We start from the raw sequence: 16797 nt of genomic DNA on the forward strand, positions 1-16797 counted from the left end.
AAAGTTCTGTAATCCTAGAGCCCTCTTTTCCAAGATGCTTCCTGGTTGCCTCTGTGGCTCATCAGTTATGGTACCTTAAGTGAGAAAATGATTTCTAACATTTACTTGAAGTTAAATACAATTACTAAAGTTATTTGCTGACATGAACAAATTAATGTATCTCAAACACATGTCATTTTTGTTTAGTTATAGACTTGAGTTCTTTGCGGTACTATTCTCTTATGAACTGAACCAAGTCAAACCTGGAGCAGTACCTCGCAGATAAGGTTCCCATGCAGCTTGCGGTAAAAGAATGGGTCATCAGAGGACGGTATGTATGAATACTATCAGTCTTAAACACTTTGCCGTTACAACAAAAATTTCCTCTTCTTGATTCATTAATTATGCCTCTCTTTAAGATTTGCGAAGATATTTATGTTTCCAAATTTGCCCATAGTTGCACTGGGATTACAACTCCGAAGTGGAATTAACAACCAGCCACATGAAACACAACCAAATGTTTACAATTTACAAAAGTGCCTTCGATGGAAAAGATTTTGAGGCAAACAAGATTACAGCAGGGCTTAAAAACAGATGGAGCTTATATAAAACTTGCCTCGGTTGCGCAGACTCGCTGGCGTGGAGAAGAGCTTGGTGGTCACAGTGGAGGGTAAAGACCATGGGCGCTAACAACTCATGCATGCCCTGAAACAAAGCACGGAAACAAAAGGGGTGCCTGTTTAGAGTCCACCAGCAGACACACAAAGCCCCCCTAAATGCTTCTTCAACCCGTCTCCTGCCACCAACATGTCCGTGACTATATACAAAAGCATAAACATGCAAAGCTAGAAAAGGAGATTTTATTTACTTTCAGATTTTGGTTCCAATTCAGCCACACTACGTATTCTGCTTTAAAATGTAGAGAGCAGTTCTCTTTTAACCGACACACAACAAACAATAAATTGGCATGGTAGACAACCTCGCACCTGTCAGTTGCTTCAAGATCTGTACTCATAAATATGAATTTCATTTATGCAAATTACAATCACGAGCTAGAGTGTAAAGATCTGCAGTAAGAAGGGCAACTAAGAAACGGAGACCTAAGGAAATTGCAGCCAATGTTTTCATTATATAATGGCTCAAAATTGGGATGTCTGTAGATTTAGGGAGAGCTGAAGTCAGCTGGCTGGAAATGTTGGATAATAAAAGAAACAATCTTTAACAGGTATCATGGAAAACAAAGGTTTTAAATTATGATTTTCAACTTGTTTAACCTGAAGACTACCATAAATTTTTCCTAAGTTCAACTATAAAGTTACTTTACAATTTAGTTTTTTAGTGATTTCACCAATATGATTCTGTTTCCTTATATTGCTGTTCACATGTGCATTACATGAATAGGCACAGACACAAAAAGATATATTAACCACTAAGTTGTCTGTAAAGGGTATTACAAAAATTCTTTATTTACTCATTGTTCTGGGGAAATAAGGTATTTCACATTAGTGACCAGCCTTGCTAATTGAGATATTTTTCCTCTTATGTATAAAAAAACATATTTTAGCAAGTTAAAAGCAGATTGTACCTTTTTGCCTCTAAAAGTGAGCAAATTACCATTTTCCTTTTGCATAACAACTATGGATGACCTATCGCAAACACATTAGACAAAACACTGCCTTTAAAGGAAATAAAAATAAAATACGCAAGAAGAGAGAAAATGGTTTTGCTGGTGAAAAGAGAGATGACTTCCTGTTTAGAAGGACAGTCACACAGTCTTCTGCACAGTCTGGTAGTACTGAGCCATTCTTAAGGAACTAGTTGTTATCACAAAATAATATCAAAGTAAACTCTTTCAGAGTTCACTGTAAGTTATCCCTAGTCTTGAATTAGAAGGACTTGATGACATTTTTACAAAATAATTTATGCTCCATTGACAATTCACTTGTGATTTAAGACAAATTACCGTACAGCAATCTTTTTAGGTATCCATGTCCTTACTAAACAAACTTTGGAAAGACCAGCCTTTAGAAGAACACAGTAGAAAAGCCAGAAAGAATGGAATTGTGTTTCTATGTATGCTTTGTAATCATCACAAGGGGTATATTCTCAGGAAAAATCTCAAGTTATTCCCAAAACTAAGTGCCAGAATTTTAGTCGTCAAAGTAATAGCTACATATTGTAGAAAACCACACAAGAAAAAAGCAAAAAAGAAAAGAAGGAAAGAGGAGGGGATAAAGAAAGGGAAGGATGGTTATGGAGGGAGGGAGAGAGAGAAGAAGAAGAAAGGTCAAAAAACAAATGAAAAACTGTGATAGATATCCTTGTAGGATTTTTTTTCTGTTTTGCCTATTTGTGATTGATTCCATAAGATAAAGTAGCTAAAAGTGGAATTTCTGTGTAAATGATTAAAGACATTTGGTAAAGTCTCTGACATATTCCATTAGGTTACCCTTCAAAAAGAATTCCCTCACTTTCACACATAAAATCACCATCTCACAAATCCTCACTTATATTTGTAGTGTTCAAAAAAAAAACCCCTGTCCGTGTATAAGTTTTTGTTTTTCTTGTTTGTTCATTTGTTGCTTTCAGTTTTATATCCCACATGTGAGTGAAATCATATGCTTCTTGACTTTTTCTGTATTACTTATTTCCAGAGGGAGCGGGGATGGCGAGTAGTAAATGGTATAAAGGGCATCAAATATATGGTCATAAGAAAGATTCGACTTTGGCAGTGGGCACAATGCAATATACAGATGATGTATCATAGAATTGTACACTTGAAACCTATATAATCTTATTACCAATGTCACCCCAATAAATTCAACAAAAATAATTTTAATAAAACCTCATGAAATTTCACAGATGGCTTTTAGGTAAGTATATAGTTTTCTTTTTACAGTCACCTATTTATCTAGTGCTTAATTTTGACCTGAAGAATATACATTTTTCTCTCCAAAAGAGTTAAACTAATTTACTGAATGATCACCATTAAAGGAATAACCCATCTACTGCCAAGAGTTCTAAAATGTCACCTTTCCCATAAATTGAATATTTAGCTCTCATTTTCATTTTTTTACTGATATCCCACTGGTTTGAATATTCTTAGTAAGAACTTTAATGTATATACACACACAAAATAAAGGCTATCTAAGTGGGGACGGTGAATCTTCTCCATTTCACTTTTTAGGTCATTTATTAGGGTCCTGGGAGCCAACTAAAATGTGTGCTTGAAAAAAATCAAATAAATAGGGAAATGTTTAAAAAAAATTTACTATTGTCATGACAAGCTGTAAAATATTCTATTCCTATTTTCTATCCTTTTTTCTTAAAACTATCTTGCCTATTCTAACTTAATTTTTTTTCATCCAAGGGAGCCTCAGTACTTAAATGCTAAACCAAATACTACAATTTTTATTGGCATTGCATTAAAATTAACTTGAAGAAAACAGATATTTTTAGAACACCAGATTTCCCAATCCAAAAAATTTATAGAACTGCATAGTTTTTATTGGGTTTCTAGGTTTTTATTGTTGGTGGTGGTGGTGGTGATTCTAAATGAGTGTTTTTCCTTCGATGTATTTTCTAATTACTTATGGCTAATTTAATAACAAAGATTTCTTGCCAAATGCATCTTCTTACCTCTTTAAATGTTCTCTTCTCTCTAGTTTCTGTGACACTATTCTTTCCACATTCTCTATTTTGCTTGAGTATCATTCATCTCACTTATTTCAAAAATTATTTATTAACTACCTATGATGCAGTGAGAACACAAAAGTAAATGAAGTGGGCATGCTCCTAACCATTACAGGGCATGCAGCCTAGACAGCAAGACACACAGTAATAAAATGAGCACAGTAGTGCCTATATAATCATAAACTGTGTTAAGTAATATGTGTGTATGTACACACACACACACACACACAACCCCATTCCTATTACAGACTCTGCACATAAAAGGTGTTCACTGCACAGTGACCGAGTAAATGAAATATTTACCACTCAACAGAGCAACATACTGGTAAAAGGTGAACTACGATATAAAAAATGGGAAAGAATAACACGGTAACACATTTCAATATTTCGCATCAATAAATAGGGTGCTCTCTATGTAACAGAAATTAAAGAGTTCCCTAAATACTATTTAAGACAACCTTTTACAAATTCAGTGTTGCTTTCCAACTAAACTAGGAATATTTCCTTAAATACACTTGGAAGTCACTGTTGGTTTTACCCTCAATTCTAGACTAGTAAAATTTGGAAAATAATGACAAGTGGCAAGTATACAGACATCTTTAAAGGAAAAGAGAAGTATCTAGACAGAATGATCATAAATTCACTAATGTGCTATAAATTTGACAAAGCATAATAAAACGTAAAGTATTGTCAGTATCCTTCTTGGTTCTCAAAATGCGTGTTTCCATCGACATTGTCAGCACTTGTGCTTGCTTAAAGCCTTCATTTCTGCGGGATCGTTGGCAGTCATTGCACTTCAAGCCTGTGCCATTTGAAACTAAAGGTAACAAAGTTTTCCTCATCAACAGCCTGTAGGCTCACAAAATTGAACCTGTTCTTTTATCTGCCTGTGTTCATTTAGCTCACCAAGCAGTCTTTATTAAGGTTGAGGCATCAGGCAGTCAAAGTTCATTAATACCATTTATATAATCTCTGCAGTTTCAATTAACTCAGCAAGACATTCAACTACATGATAACAGTCTCATTAATTCAATAAAATCCCATAACTATTAACAATATGGTCGATGTTAAACGGGGTGTCACCTAGTACAAAATAATAGCTTTAACAGCTTGTGATGAAACTCAAGGTTTTTTCTTAAAATTGATCTGGCTAAATATTCAGTCCTCCTACAGAAACGTATTATTTCTGTGTAAAGAATCCATAGGGTTTTGAACATACACAGGGAGTGACTAAGTCTTACTAACTGATTCCTAGGAGTAAGCTAATACTTCCCCATTCAGTGTTGATGGTCTTGGTCTAAATGGTCAAGAATCTGACCTTCCCCATTCCTCTCTGGTCCCCCTTGACAATGCAGTGGGCCACATGCATCACAGAGGATGGCGTGTGCAGTTGCTACATTTTCGTTCCTTGCCAGTGAACTTCTTTCCATTATTTGAAGACTTCCTTAATCTAGTTTTCTCTTTCTCTAAACAAGAAGGGGAAACAAATGTGTAATTGGATAATTTTTTCCAACCTGATTTGCTATCAAATCTTTTCCTGTGAAGCATTTTCAAGTATTTGAAAGAAGAGAAAAGACAATGAGGAGATATGCTTGACGATAAAAGTAAACATGACGAGGAGAGGAGAATGGAAAAATAAAACTAAACCTGGGTAATTGATGTAGAATCTGAGCTACTGAACTGACAATGCTACAGAACCATTCTTTTTGCAAAGGATGGTCACGACATCCATAGAGTTTAAGTCATTCTGAATGGGATTTTCTGTTACTTGCTCCCCCCAAATCCTCTACTGGTAGATTTCATTTCTCCCAGTGTTTTCTTTTTGGCTTGTTTATTTGTGCGTTTGTTTTGGGTGTTGGGACTTTGCATATGACCTCTGGATATCTTGCTTGGGAAGGCCTTTCCTACCCCGAGATTATTTTTTAAAATTCTCCTAGTTTTTCTAGTATATTTGTGTAATTCTTGCTTTTACATTTTTATGTTTACTCCATCTTGAATTTATTTTCCAAGAGAAGTATAATTTGACCTTTTTTCTAGGTAGAAAGCCAAGTAAAGCTAGTTAACAAAAATGTCCTATCTTCTAACATTAAGATTTCATACACAACTGAACCTGTTTTTACTTGACTCCACTGATCTCCTTGCTGACCCCCGCACGGCCATCACACTGGTTTGATCACAGAACACGTCTGAAAGTTTTCCTATCTCCCTTTGCTATTCTTTTCTTCCCTAAAATCTGTGGCAACTCCACATTATTTTATAGTGATTATAATAATGGTAGCCACCATAACTACCCACATGAACACTTAGTGAGAACTAGATGTTTTTAAAAATACAAAGTCATATACTATTATTGCCCTCTTCTTACAGAGAAAGAAACTAAGGATTAGAATCAAGCAAGTCAATTGCCTATGTAGCTAGTGGTGGGTCTGGGTTTCAGATAAAGGGATATGCACCCAGACCCAGTACTCTGAACCAGCTGAGCTATACGATCTCCACTAAAACTAACTAAAGCTTTTTGGCACTAAATTTAAAATAAATGCGTCCAGCTTTTAAAAATCACATTTCTTACTTAGGACTATCAATGGAATGACACTGCATTTATACATTAAGCTGGTAAGAAGGAACATTTTTATTTAATGTCTCCTCATCTAAAAACGTTACCACTTTCCTATTTATTCAAGTCTGGTTTTATAGACTTCAATAAAATTTATAGTTTTCTTCATATAGCATTGCTGCCTATATTGTTAAGTTTATTTCTAGGTGTTTTATAGTTTTGGTTGGCATTATGAATAGGATATATTTTTTCCATTTCCTATTCTACACAGTGATTTATATAATTAATTGTAATTCATGTAATTACATGTAATTAATATAAAGACACAGTACTAATATTAAAACTAAGATAAAATTAGTTCCTTGGGTATTCTTTGTATATAATAATAACTGTTTTATTTAGGACAATTGTATATGACTTGGTTTATTATCTTTAAATGGATCAAGTTTATTTCAAATTAAATACATTGCTCTCACCATACAAGTGTTTTCTGGTATATTACATTAAAATTAGGTGGTCATCAATTGGACATAGACCATAACTTTTGATTGTTAGGGAACTTATTGATTTAGTCTGAATCCCCTATTAATACACATTTTGAGAAATATATAAGAATATTCAACTTGACATATTTTTATTGGAACACCGTAAGTTCAAGTAGAAACCTAGATACTTCTTTATACATTAAGTAAATAATTTACATTTCAATAAAGATAACCCAGCTAACTTTTGCTTTAAGTATCAGGATCACAAAGAATATCATTTAAATTTCAAAAAAAAATTTGCTCTCTTTTTAAAATTGCTGTTCAAATACAGTTGTCTCTTTTTCGCCCCATCACTCTCCCTCCGCCCCAGCCACTTAAAAGAACTTTTTGAAGTTACATTACTGGTACATTTTCAGGAGTAAAAGGATACTTTATTTTTTACATAGCATGTCACATATTTATAAATCCTGTACTTAGAAACAATATTTATACATACAACTCTGAAAAGTTTTATTACTAGATTGGTTTCAAAGATGTTGTTTATAAACAAACTCCCAAAAGTTGAAAGAAAAGATTGAATGCCTTATAGAAGACAATTTGGTGAAATGTCTTATAATAAGGAAGAAGCATATGTGCCTCAATGAGCTTCCTTTTCTCACCATGCAGCTGACAAGCAGCTCTTTGATTGCTTTACTATTATGATCCGACTCTGGATACAATAAAGGCTACATTATTGCTCTATCATTTGTCAAGCTGTATAGAAAATTTTGAGTCAATGGATGCCACCTGTACGATCTTCTCATTACCTGTTTATAAAGCAACTGCTCGTTTTCTCTAGCATAACAGAAAAGAACATCTGTAAGAATTTTTCTCACATTTTCTTGTTGGAAAAACTGCATTTCAGGAAACCTGAAAAAAGAAAACACAGAATGAAACTGACTAGCACAATGCCAAGAATTACCCACAAACTCGTCTCTGTGAGGTATGAGTCTGTATTTGCCATTGGCAAAACTTATATGCTGAGGAAAAAATGATGAGGGAAGGGAAATTATTATAGCACAGAGGGATGCAATACCCTTTAATATCAAAATACTTAAAATGTTTTCCATACGCTTAAAGTCATCACGTGGTGAATACAACGATTTTTAAGCAAAATGAATTATAGCCTATGTATTTAAGGTGGGGGATTGCTTTGTTTTAGCCTTTTTTGATTTTTAGGAGTAGAATGTGATCTTGTTGTTATCAACTTTTTGAAGAAGTTATCTTTTTAATGCAAATACCAATATTTAAATTATTATACATGACCACATTGTTAGTGTTATCTAAAGAAAATGCAGACCTCAAATGGAACAAGTTAGTCAGTATTACTTAAATGCTCTCTGAATCAAAAATTCTACCAGGCACTTTGATGTGACGTGAAATAGAAAAGGGCAGACTATAAACTTAACTAGCTGTTTATAATAAAATATACAATCACAATAAGCCAAAGAGCAAACACATAGCAATTCAATACACAATGAATGTGTAGGGGAAGAGGGGATGTCATTTAGAAGTGACCAGTGAAATGGGTTCAATCACAAAAGGTCTGAACAAGGATTTTTAGAAGAGGAAGAACATGCAAACATCAATGGAAAAGGTCACTAAACCAGAAGAAAAGATATGAAGGCACAGAAGGCACTGAGTATTACAGGTATGCAACACAGTATGGTAATTAGTCATCAGAAAGAAAATTATTTCCATGAATACTGCCAGGTGGGAACAGGAAAACAGGACAGAAGAAACCGTGGAGCAGGTCTGGGAAGAGTTTTGAGTGCCAACTTTATAATTGAGGAAATGCAACACAATCACTCTACATTTTTTGAATAGGGTAATAACAAAGAAAATATTACTGAATAATGTTCTTATTTAGGGTCCAGGTGGGATCCTGAATACCTCAGTACAGCAAGGGATTACAGCTGGGAACACAAGTTAACACAAGTTAACTCTAAATGGGAATAAGCCTGAGGAGGGGCGATTACAGGAGAGAGAAAAGGACATTATAATGAAGTGAAATGGGAAAATCACACACCTGAAAAAAGCCCTGTGTTCGGATTCATGTTGCACAGTTGTTGGCAGTGTAACTTTGAATACATGACTGTCTCCTCTATTAAGTAGGGACAATGATACTGACCTTGTGGTCAGATGAGATAATGTGAGGGCGCCAAGAACAGTGCCTGGCAAGTAGGAGATGTTCAGAAGGAGAAGTCTTTCTTAGTCTCTGAGTAGCAGTGCTTTAGGTGATGAAGGTGTGAATTAGGAAACTAAGAGAATTATGTGAGAGTTTGAAGAGAAAGACTACCCAAGACAAGGAAGTACAGGGTACCATCAAACAGATTTTAAAGAGCATTAATGATTGTTTTACCTCAGATTATAATGGCTTACTGCCTCCTATTTCTAGAGACCTCAGCTGTTTTATGCTTCATTCTGATCTTCTTCTGGAGTTACAACTTTTTCTTTAGGCTTAGCTGGGTTCCCGGGTGAACTATGCCAGTCACTTGTGAAGTGTCTGTTTTCCGGTACTAATTTTTAAAGTAAATTAAAATCTATTTTATCTTTAGCTTTTCATTTGACTTTTGCTTGAAATTCCCTTTAATGTGCAACTGTCCCAAGAAACAAATGTTTGATCTTATTTCTGGCAGCAAGGAGGCCCCTCTTTTGGGGGCCAGTCACAAACCCACAGTTCTGAGCAAGATGACTTTCCATCTCTGCATGTATCTTAATGTGATGACCTTCTAGACAGTCCCTACTCAGGCACAAGAGTTCAACTAGGGACAAGTGACCAGAGCTCCTAAAGAAGAGAAAAACTAACCTGGAAGTAGATTCAGTGGAGAATCTACTAATATATCATAGAAGCCAAAAAAGTTACAGAAAGATGTCAAATGCACCCAAGTAAGAAAGAAACACAAATACTTTTTACATGATTTATATGGGACAAAAGAAAGTTGGGAAAGCCCTTAGAAAGCCAATATCCCAAAATAATCAGGATGAAAGGTAAGTAATTAATAAAATAAATTATTGAGAAATTTCTTGGAAAAATCTAATTACTAAGTCAAAACCAGGCTAATCCTTCTGAGAGGTAAAATTCTTTACCCTTCTTCCTCAGCGGATGACTTAAATTGAGCCCTGTCTGTAAGCAGGCCTCATGCCCCACGATTCAGATGGCTTGGCTTAACGACTTTGTGTCCTTTCCTTAACTACTCTTTGCAAATTACCTGTGCATACTGTCACAGCCAAATTCTACAGAGCTGCTGCAATCTGAATGGATTATGGGGAAAAGTACTAAAAACTGCAGCATTTACTTTGTAACAAATACCCATGAGCTATATAGTAAGAGTTTAATACCTAACTACTAAAAATGTAAATTATATTATGCACCAATTCATAGTTTCATTTAAATGCATACTACCCACTTGCAAGTTTTTAAACTAGAGATCTACAAGAATTAAATTTCAGGTAGATAATTTAAATTACCCACTCTCAGCAAATACCCAATCAACTGAAAATGTGTACGAGGCAGACACAGCATTTCTTCACAATGACACACCATCTACAATGATAGAGTGTCAATTTGTAAAGTTTCACGATACCCTCTTTGTAGGGCAACATCAAATAAGTAAGTAGAAAGATAGAGAGAGGTTCTGAAAAGGAAATAAAAGTGTATGCTATTTCAGAAGTTGGACAAAGAACTTACATCCAGACAAGTTTTAGGCTCCAAGAGAGGTGAATCCCTGCCCCAGTGTATCTGGGTGGTCAGCAGGATAGTAGTACTTTTCAACTGCTCCACTGAGTAGTTAGAAATGAGCTGAAAATACGCATTTAGGAAAAAACTCTCTGAGTTTAGAATTAGTTACACAGAAGAACGTAGGTCATGATGATGAACGTATTTGAATAACAACATATTTCTTATAATAAGTACTCAATTGTCATATTAAAAGGCTTCAAACCAGAAAATATACCATATTTAGGAATCAGAAATAAGAGAAAGAAGAGTACAGTGAGTAGCTGTTCTAGGAATAGTAATAATGTTTTTCACAATATGTTTTAAGTTTCAAAAGAGCTTCCCTGTCACCCATGACACCCCTGAGCTTTTGTTTGTAAACCCCAAGGAAAGTAATTCGAGCATCAGTCTAACCCACATACCATTGGGAAGGCAAATATGTTGAAACAATGATAAAAATCACAGAATAAAGACCCAAGCTGGATTCAACAACTGTTTAGATTTTGAGAAATAGTGTGACTTTTCATTTTCATGTAATAAAGAGAAACGGTAGTAACTTCAGTAAAAACAAAAGAGAGAAAAGAATTTAGAATTAAATCTGTATTAGTTTATGATTCACTTAAGCCAAAATATCTGGTAAGAAAGTAAATGGAAAAAAACATTATACTAAATGGGGATTAAAGACAAATTTTGTTGTTATCAGAAAATAGAAGTCCAAGACAAGTAATTCCTGCATTTGGCCTGAAAGTAAAAAAGAATATGGCAAGTAGGTGAAGGTGAGACCCTGGTGTGGATAAAACACATAGAGGAAGTAACATTAAAGTATTCTACGATGAAATTTGGACTTACACAGTGCAGTTTTTACTTAATGGAAAAATGTGGTATTTTAGTTTTAACTTAGTTGATTGACATTTAAACTACTGCACTTTCATTCTCCAGATATGTGAGGGAACTTGCATTTAGACAAATTCTGCATACTGCAAATTAATACCAACAGATATAAAAGTATGGTGTGTGCTCTGTTTCTTATCTTTGAAACAACCCAAAATTCAAAGGCAATATAGGTTTCATTATAAGTTTTTTAAAATCTCCCATTATGAAAAATGCAATCATTTATAGAGATAATAGTAGACTGAACCCCAATATACCCATCATCCAGCTTCAGTACTAATCAATTCTCGTTTTATATATACTCATCCCTCAATGCTGCATTTTGTAGCAAATTTGAGACATCACACCTATGAAGATTACAATGTGTAGCTCTGAAAGATAAGTCTCTTTAAAAACACAGCTATAGTAACATTACAACCCTACAATAAAAATAATTATATAGTAATTAAATCAAGTATCCCGTCAATGCTCAAATAGCTATAAAAAATGTTCAGTTTGTTCAATCAAGAGCCAAGAAATGTCTACACACTGCAATCTGTTGACCATTTTACTTGATAAATCTGTCCTTCCTTATAAGAAACCAGGTTCCTTACCCTGTAGAAACTTGCCACATTCTGAATTTTACTTATTATTCCTCTGTTTTGTCATTTAACACATTCCTCTCCCTACCCCCCTGCATTTCCTATGAACTGCGGTGAGGCCTAGAGATTTCATCAGATTCAGGTTCAACTTTCAACAGAATTCTTCATAGGTGGGAGGATGGTTTTAGTACACGTTCACAAATTTTTTGGCATGTCTCCCATAAAAAGGTGAGTCAAACTCCCCTCCATTTGAATATGTGTTGGCCTTAATGGTAGCTCCTCACAGAGAACGAAGTGTAAGTGATGCTGCGACATAGCTTCTGTCTGGCTCTCCATCTGGACACATCCTTGCAACCCAGACGCCACACTGCTAGGAAGTCAAGCACCTCCATGGGAGGGCCGGGCCATGTAGAGCTGTTGTAGCCACGGCTCCAGGGAAGATCTCTGCTGAGAGGCAGCTTCGATGGCCAGGTGTGTAAATGAATAAGCCTTCAGATAATTCTAGCCCCTAACCTGCAAGCTGTGGAACAGAGACAAACTGTCCTCCTCACAGCTGCCCAAGTTACAGATTTGTCAACAGAATAATTTCTGTCATTGCTGTAAGCTCTGGGGTGGTTTACGACGCAGCAATATAGAGCTGGCATTGTTGGTGTGGCGTGCTCCCGTCAGGAGGAGCACACTGTTAACTCGCCTCTCCTTCTGTGATGCTAGCAACCCTGATGGCCAGTGCCTAGATCAATTAATTCATGGGAGAACGTAAAATGCTAAAACTATTATTTTATCATTTTTCTTCCTTTATTGTTTCAATGGCACATATAAAGAATAATTTCTCTTCATCAATGTTTAATTATCTTGACGTACAGATTGTCACAATTTTGAAAGCCTTGCTGATTTCCAATATATTTGCTCATGAATACTTGTGGACATCTAAGATCTATAAATGACAGATCGGCCACTGATTCTGCCACAACAGTGGTTTATGACAGCCAGGCTATTCTAGTTCTCTCTGGATACCTTTTCATATAACTGCGGTGTGTGGGGATAAATCAGGACGTGGGGGATGCAGGACGACTAAACACCGACTTCAGAGCCCAATAACCAGGAGCTCAGGTACCTGATGGGAGTCAACTGCAAAGACAGCCAATAAAGCAACTGTCTGCCGTAATACAGAGAAACAATAAAGGCAAACCCAGCAAATATCTGGGCTGCCTACAATGAAGAGTTTCTCAGACAAACAAAGAGACAAAAAGAATATTTCCAAAGCAAGAAAAGGGTTAAGAAAAGAGTGAAATGATAAAGGGCTTTGTCACTGCATTATAGTACATAATTAGGTAATTAGAAGTATTAGAATAGACAAAGCATTGGGCCCAGATGAATTACTGAAGATGCAAGTATTCAATAAGGTGCCCCAAGGGAAAAAATAAAGCCCTTGGTGAAGGTTTATAATCATGCCGTAGGACAGAGAAGCACAGAAGGACTTGGAGGAACAATAACTGGTGTTAGGCCCATACTTCAAAAACAGAATTTCAAAGCAAGCATTCATCCAAAATTTAAAATGAGTCGATGAAAACTCCCTGGAATACTATTAAACACCAAAATAACTATACCACCTTATTCTGGTTTATTCTTTTATTGTAGAAAAACTGAAAAGTCAAGCAAAAGCCACACAGGAATAATCTGATAGAGCATGAAAGCAGACACACCAGATACTTCTTATTTCTGTGTTCCCTCTATTTTGGTTTATGATTTCACCATTCTCTCTATTCAGCCAAATCTGCTTCCTCTTCATTCCAGGCACAGCTGGATTTCATCCCCAAGCTTCTTTTCCAGTTTGCTGTGGCCACTCAGTGCTAGCCAGTGTAATGAGCATAGAAGTGATGTGTGACCCCCTCCTCCAAACTCATCCTCCACCCCAGTGTGGTCTCATAGACACTTCCCCTTAGCTGGATAGAATGGAAAAAAGGTTATCTGGGTGACCTGGGAAGCGACATGTGGATTATGGTGACTTGAAAAATATATCTGCAAATTCTTTCTAATTCACATCCTTTTTTTCTTGGATTGCTGGCTCCAGGAGAAAGTATTCTCTGGAGAAAGACACTGAAGCAGTCCCAGGGAGAGATCCACATGGAAAGGAACCCACATTGACCTTCCAGCCCTAGTCAAGCCTCCTGATGACTGCGGTTCCAGGTAACACCTGATTGCAATCTACTGAGACTCCCAAGCCAGAAGCTTCCAGTTAAGCTGCTCCCAAACTCCTGATATACAGCAACTATGAAATAATCATTGTTTCAAGTCACTAAATTTTGGTTGACATTATAATAGCAATAGATAACTAAGATAGTTCTTGATACCTGAAATTGGGGCACTGCTAAAAAACCGTAAGATATGTGGTAGATTTTTCTATGGGACTGCATAGAAGCTGGAAGGCCGTTGCATAAAGCATCAGTGAAAGACTACATGGTGTGAATGAGATGTTAGTAAAGACCTGGACCAGGAGGACCTAGCTGTAGTGAGGGCTTTGATAAAAGTAGGGAAAACACTATAGAAAAAAACTTCCTTATTGTGTAGTTGTACCATGGCAGCCTTTGCCTATATGGAAAATAGAAAATGTACTTAATAAACTGGGAAATCTAAGGAGCAACCTGGTCAGTGTTGAAGGTGCTGCCGCCTTCAATACTCTGTAAAAGTAAGAACTGATCAACATAAAGGTGCTAGTGTTGCCATCAGTACTTAATTAATTATTAATAAGGAAAAGGGAACAAAGGGAAATAGACATTGAGCTTAACAGACTGGGGAGCATAAGCCTGTTTGCTCCAGCTTCACACCCCAGGGAATCACAGCACTGCTCCCCTAAGGAGATTAACACTCCCTGCTCCAGTACTGAACTGTTGGGGGGCACAGAGGAAGTGTGTGACTATGGAGGCCAGTCAGTCTAACCAGGGAGTGTGGACCTATCAAAAGGCTATGAAAACATAGGAAGTTGTTTGGTTCTTTTGAAAAAGCACCTGGTTCATCCTAAATCCAAGCTAATATAATCCCAGGGGAACAAAAAGCTTGCACTCTCTGTCTTTTGCCCACCTGGTAACACACTTACCTGTGCACTCACGCATCCTCTCTACACAGTCACGTGGCTTTAGCAGCCACACGGTGGACAGCTGCGTGAGTCCCATGCAGGGTCCTGGTGGGAGCCTGAATACCTCAGCACAGCAAGGGATTACAACTGGGAACACAAGTTAAACTAGCCAGATGCCGGGCTCATCTGAGCTTTAATATGGCACAGGATCTCTGGACACCGACTATTTCTGGCCCTGATTTTCCATGCTGGGACAGATGGAGAGGGGACCTGGGGCAGCCTTCCACGTGAGTAAACCACTTTGCCACACTACGATCTCCTGTGCATGAGCCCCGGGAAAGCTTTCCTCCTGATCCTGTGACAGAGACTAATTTCTACCCACAACACTAGGGCTTGCTGGGTATAAAAATAAAACTTTTTCTCATTCTCAGCCTCTCTAGTCAACAAATGATACTAACATTCAGACACTGCTTCTGGGCAAAGATCAAATCTAAGCCACAGTCAGAAAAATAAGGTCTAAAAATGAAACCAAGAATGCGAATGCAAAATCCTTTGTCGGGATGTCAGAAAGCTGTAAAGCCTCCGAGAACCCTTCTGTCTGACAAGACGCCTTGATAGCCACTGAAGACTTCAAAGGCAGCCCCCCTGAACCTTTAGCAGTTAGAGGTCATGGATGCTACTAAACATCCTACACGGGCTCTCAACAACAAAGAAGTAATGGGTCCAAAATGTCCATAATCCCAAGGGTGAGAAACTCTGCATTACAGCACGTGAGCCCAGAGGACAGAAATGGTATTTATTTAATATTTAATCTCTACCTCCTTCTGAATAATATTTGAGATAAGTCACTCATGTTTCCATCTCCTATATGCTTCACAGAGTGCTTTGGATGCAGAAGGTATGTGATAAATACTTCTTGAATTGAAAAAGTGTTAAATCGAAGTAAACAAGATTGACATAAAATATTTGGAGGAGTGCTAGGCCTGGAGTCTGGGGTGTTAGTCCTATCCTGGCCATTAACAAGTTATATTTTCCCATCATATTCTTTCTGAACATTAACTTTCCACATTTGCAAAGTAAAAGGATTTACCAGATGACTACCAGCAACAGAAATGCCTAACACGGGTGCCAGGAAGATGAAGATACAAAACCTAAGAACTAAGTACTCAAGAAAATCTAGGAGAGAAAATAGATATTTTACACATGCTTCTAAAGGAAGATAAGTAAAATATCTATGATTTATAAAAATAGAGACACAGTTTATGAGGATCCTCAACTTGTAGAACAGTAGCTGGTATAGAGTAATTTCTGAAATAGTATTTGTTTAATGAATAAATAAATAGAAAAACCTGCAACCCAATGGAAAATGAAAATTACAACCCGATAAAAAATGATAATTAAATCTATGGACTCAGAGACAAGTGGTGGGGAGGCAAAGTATAAGAAAGAACTCTGCTGCCTTTGTTTCTGTCGTTAATGAAGACAAAAGAAGCATACAGCTTTCATAGGCGAACCTAATGGCGAACACTACCTTTAAAAAGGCAAAGAAAAGAAAGTAGGAATCTGTAGTGATGACAAGTGTTAGCATCTAGCCCAAGAGGACTGCAAAAAAAAAATTTCCAAAAGTCTACATAGAAGGCAGGAATTTGAAATCACCATATAGGTTAGAAGATGAAGATCAAGTAAAAGGGTTAGAATAACAGGAAATATCAAATGATGCATACAGAAAAAGGGGAGGTGGGGCTGGAGTTTTAGGAGGTGGCATCTGTCATCACGTGACTAGA

The 16797-nt window shown here is 36.7% G+C and overlaps 1 protein-coding gene across 4 annotated transcripts in view; it reads right to left on the reverse strand.

Moving 5' to 3' along the window:
• TBC1D5 (TBC1 domain family member 5) overlaps positions 1–16797 on the reverse strand; it is a 476007-nt gene that overhangs the window by 188729 nt on the left and 270481 nt on the right. For all 4 annotated transcript variants that reach the window (XM_037061363.1, XM_037061360.1, XM_037061361.1 and 1 more), the window contains 2 exons: positions 7518–7620; positions 596–684 (listed from right to left, as the gene is read on the reverse strand). In XM_037061363.1, coding sequence (XP_036917258.1) covers positions 596–684; positions 7518–7620 — 192 coding nt within the window. The remainder of the gene's footprint in view (positions 1–595; positions 685–7517; positions 7621–16797) is intronic.

Source organism: Sturnira hondurensis, unplaced genomic scaffold (assembly GCF_014824575.4).
Source record: "Sturnira hondurensis isolate 20B ecotype Veracruz unplaced genomic scaffold, ASM1482457v3 Scaffold0013299, whole genome shotgun sequence".
NCBI lineage: Eukaryota > Metazoa > Chordata > Mammalia > Chiroptera > Phyllostomidae > Sturnira > Sturnira hondurensis.